At 34.6% G+C, this 4974-nt stretch overlaps 2 protein-coding genes across 3 annotated transcripts in view; both read right to left on the reverse strand.

Moving 5' to 3' along the window:
• Positions 1 to 4974, reverse strand: part of LOC109583372 (uncharacterized) — a 12963-nt gene that overhangs the window by 3070 nt on the left and 4919 nt on the right. The window lies entirely within an intron of this gene.
• On the reverse strand, positions 2361 to 4274 carry LOC109583393 (kelch domain-containing protein 3-like). 2 transcript variants are annotated; one of them, XM_019998716.1, is made up of 3 exons: positions 4241 to 4274; positions 3635 to 4075; positions 2361 to 3589 (listed from the first exon to the last, which is right to left on the reverse strand). In XM_019998716.1, the coding sequence occupies exons 1-3, from the start codon at positions 4251 to 4253 to the stop codon at positions 3582 to 3584; spliced, it is 462 nt and encodes a 153-aa protein (XP_019854275.1). In that variant the 5' UTR covers positions 4254 to 4274; the 3' UTR covers positions 2361 to 3581. The 2 variants fall into 2 exon arrangements, with proteins under 2 accessions (XP_019854275.1, XP_019854270.1); XM_019998711.1 differs by having other exon boundaries at positions 2361 to 4075.

The following is a 4974-nucleotide window of genomic DNA, read 5'->3' on the forward strand; positions in this document are numbered from 1 at the left end:
TGATACTGGTCCAGAGGTATTACACTAGTAGACCAATCATTATCACTAGTATATCCTATACAGTAACAAAAAGTGAAGAATAAGAAATACACAAATTAATTACAGTGAGTTACTATGGTAACCTTATTATTGATGGATTCTATATGTGACCTCAGTCAGTTTACAAAGTTAATCACACGAACATATTATTGTATACGAATACACTGATAACAATATTTCATTCACTCTAGCTCCTATTAATATCAGTGTTTCTGTATCTGCAGTCATTATATTTCACTATTGTACATAGCAGGAATGAATTGGTAATAATTAGTATCATAGGTAGACGTCAAATGCTCTCATTAAATATTCATCATATAAATTACTTAATTTATTGTAATAGTATCATTATTACACATTCAATACACATCGAATCTACTGCTATTCACATGTACTTACTGAGTTCAATAACTGCTGAATCTTTGTATGATGTCCTTCCTCCAAACTCAACTATCCAGTTTGTAGTTGGGGTTACACTCCACACTGAGAGAGAATGCCAGTGTCTGTCAGTAACATTGTCTGGTAGATTAATCTATAAAATTAAAATGATAATAACTGATTTGTCTATGACATATATACCTAGTTAATAAACACAATAACTAACTGACAGTTTTATAATCTGCACAGTGTGTTTTATGTAACACAAAGATGATATAATAAAATCAATAATACAAAATACCATATAGTGCTTTATTTTGGTGAAGCTTTATCTTGGTGATTGGTGGTTTGCAAGCAAAATCGTCAATATTAAAACCGCCAATCATTAATGCGCATGTTCAGTAATGCATGTGTACACAAAAATTGCCAAATTTAAAACTGCCAATTACAATTTTACAGCAAAATCACCAAAATAAAGCTCTGCCAAAATGAAGCACTATACAAAGGACAAGTATACACAACTGAGTGTGTTATTATATCATGTGAGTCCTCAATTAAGAACTTACTAAGTGTCTGCATGTACACACATACACATACATTGTACACATACTAATGACACACTAACACACATACATGTACATCTATACATGCATAGACGTAGAAAGGTACATGTAAAGCATGCATAATTGCTCACACACATACACATACATGTACATGTTTCATGTACACATGATGCATGTGTTAGTACACATATACACATATTAAATATGTACACATGAATACACACAAACACATGTATGTACATACATATTGTACACAATGTATTATAAACAGAATTTATTTTAATGTCAGCAATGACATTGTATCAATTGTGAATCCATTGTTATACACACAGAGACAGACACATGTATATTTACACATATTTAGGTAAAGAAACAAACACAAAACACAAAAAGACACAAACACATATTCACACTAAAAATAGACACACTCATACATACTGAATAGTGAATACCAGCATTATTCATAAGTAGTTTTCACTGAGTATCATAATAATGTTTATGTACATTACAAACCTCATGAGTTACAAATTTAGTTAATCACTTTATGTTTCATTATCAAGCATCATAATATAATACTTACCAGTTTTTTCCATTTTTTTTTGTTAATGTCCAGTAACCATACATCAGAGGCAGGTAACCCACCCACCACTAGTAAGTGTTGTCCTGAACTAGTGGTAATCAGTCCAGTGGAATGACCCCTTCTTCCCCCAGGCCATGGTACTGATCCTCCAGGATTAGGTACTTCTATTATATCCTTAAAAAATAATACAATCATACAATGTAATAAAATAATTCATTATACTGTAGACTGAGCTTAGATTGTTCATCAATAAGATTGTGTCTATACATTGTATTTAATTGACTTCAAGTTGCATGTACATATGTCAAGCCACTTGAATGATGTTTTGACAGAATATAGTCTAGACAGAATATAGTCTAGACAGAATACAATTCCTTCGATTGCCACTTAATTGGAAATCCACAATTTGTAATCAAAAGAATCTCACAATCAAAACCCATCCTACAGTATTAACTCACCACTGATGTCTTAGTGAAACTTATTGTATACAGTTTATTACTCAAGACTTCATCAGTAATGTCTCTAAAAATTTCAGTAATGCCTCCGAAAATTACCACAGTGTTATCAGTAACTGGTGTTAGAGTGAAATCATAAATAGGAGGTGGTCTGTCTCCAGTAACAACAGGAGATATCCATTGATCTAATAATAATGTACAAACACTCATGTACACATAGCACATACACACATACATTATGTCATACCTAAGCCAAACTTCAAAGACGCTGCAGTGCTGATAAATCATTTATATTGCCCTAGGGCATAATAAATCCCTTTGATGTTTGATATAAGCTTTGCTCATAATAGAACTTTGAAATAGACTTTGAAGTAGTAGAATTTGACAAGAAAAATATAATTTGAAATAGTACCATAAAATTTGAAATAGTATTCCTCTCATTTTAATCATCCCACCACTCTTTTAAATTATTTCTGGCCCATTTACTGCTTCTGGTCAAATTCTCTGTCATATTATGGACGCTCAATGATTTCAACTCTGCAAAAGTAGTTGTATAGCAAAATGGCCAAGATGGTGTTTTCTTTCGCGTCCTTCTTTCTGTTAAGTGACAAGTTAATCCTTCTCTTTTTCAGAGCATATTCATTGACATCACTATAGCCATCTCCTCCTTTAGTCCTTCGTATCCCGCATGGTACGTAGCATGTGGTAGCTTTTGCACATGTGCAGTATGTGAAGTTTGGCTTATAGGCAAGGACTTAAATTTGTTATAACACCGTTATAATATTTGTTATAATGTTATTCATTTCAGCATGCACCTCGCCCTTGGGCCCTCAGGCTTAGTGCAGATAAATGTGATATATCCCTCGCTGGGGTGTTATAACATAATATTTATACACGTTCATCATACATACATTTATGTATGTGTATATGTGTGTACATTATTATTTATACATACACATCATGCATAAATACACATCACTATTACATGATACACAGAAGTGTCATGCACACACACACACACACACAGATACAGTCATATAGGGATACACACACCATCACACACACCACACCTGCACACATGAAGGAGAGGTGAACGGGGGTCCTGAATAATTATACACAACTGATGGAACATTATAAGTGGGTAATTTGTGACTCATGTGTTACAGAACTTCATTAAAAATGATAATAAATAAGATGAACCTATACACACACACACTTATGTCACATTAGCTTATGCATAGATTGTACATACGGTATACAAATATCACACACACACACACACACAGATACATGATAATACTCACACACACATAATATGCACATTATTGATACAAGTCATATGCACACGTTATACATTCATAAATTCTCACATATATTATATGCACTATCATACACAGACATATCATAATTAGTACACACATGTCACATATAGACACACGTCACCATCACACACAAACACATGACACACAGAGACACACTAGCAAACACACTAATCTGTATTATGTACATTAATATAAATTATTCATTTTGAAACACTGATCAACTATTGTGTACCAATGATGAGAATTACAGACCTGATGAAATCCTGTAATAATGTATCTCATTACATCTCAAATTACCATAAGAATCTTCATACTGAGCATTAGGTTGCTTATGTGTAGAGGATGATCCCAGTCCTCCAATTAGTACAAGATAGTCTTCACCATCAAAATGAGCTGATGCCAATCCACTGTGGCTCTTCTTCATTGGACCATGATCAAAACTAGAAGGAGAGAGTTCCCTCCACTTGAATGAATCCACATTGAAAGAATGTAAGCTGTTTTCATAACCATCACCATATCCACCAAAATAATATATGTCCTTCCATATTGCAACAGATGAGTAGCCAAAGTTACCTGGTGGTGGGGTACCAGTAGTAGGTTTCTGGGCCCAAGCACCAGTTGGTAAGTGATACACCTCCATCACATCATAGTGTACTCCAGACCCAAACCCACCCCACATATATAGGTAGTCTCCTATCTTTATTGTGGAGTGTCCATATCTTTTCACTGGTTGATAGTCTATAGAGAACAAGAGGTACCAGTAACAAACAGAGTAACAGTAAATTGGTGATGAGTTAGAATAAGGACAGGATACAGAGGAGTAATGAAAGTGAGAGAATAAGAGATACAAAGAATGAATGAAAGAGATACAAAGAGTGAAAGAGAAGAGAATGGGGCCCTCACTTTTAGATGCCATTCTTGCAAAATACCAGCCCCACCCAAACTATCGATGCAACACAAGACCACACCCATTTAATGGGTGTGGTCTTGTGTTGCATCGATAGTTTGGGTGGGATCTAATCCAAAATTCATCATAAAAATGAAGTTCCACTGTAGAAAACCTCCTGCTGGTTCTACTAGACTCAAAGCAAATCCCAACTTCTTCAATTTTTCTAGTCAAAGTGATTGGGTAGGTAAAGAGGGGACTGTACCAGAATTCTTATTGAAGCAAGCTCGGCTCGGAAAACTGGCCCGCCTCACTGAACAGCCGGTCTGAACCTGCATGCCAAACAGGTAGGAGCTGGGCTGAGTGAGACCATGGTGAGACTTGTAACATGTTTTTAAAATTTACCTTAATGATTTTTTATTTTCATTTTTATGACGCATTAATAAACATGTTTATGTATGAAAGTTAGTGGGTGAATGTCTATAATTACAGGGGCATTAGTGTTATTCCTCCTAAACTGTGGAGACTCAATATTGATCCTCCTGATGGTAGTACTGCTTCATTTGATGTTGATGAGAGATGGTGGGACCAGGTCGAACTGACTAGACTGGATCTATCATCTAACGAAATCAAAGAAATATCTGAAGATATTGAAAACTTTGATTCATTATCAGTGCTTGAGGTGAGAATGAAAATATAAGATTCTTATTATCATTATAATACATGTTTACTGTACATATACATGTATGTA

The sequence above is a fragment of the Amphimedon queenslandica genome, unplaced genomic scaffold (assembly GCF_000090795.2).
Source record: "Amphimedon queenslandica unplaced genomic scaffold, v1.1 AMPQUscaffold_13518, whole genome shotgun sequence".
Lineage (NCBI taxonomy): Eukaryota > Metazoa > Porifera > Demospongiae > Haplosclerida > Niphatidae > Amphimedon > Amphimedon queenslandica.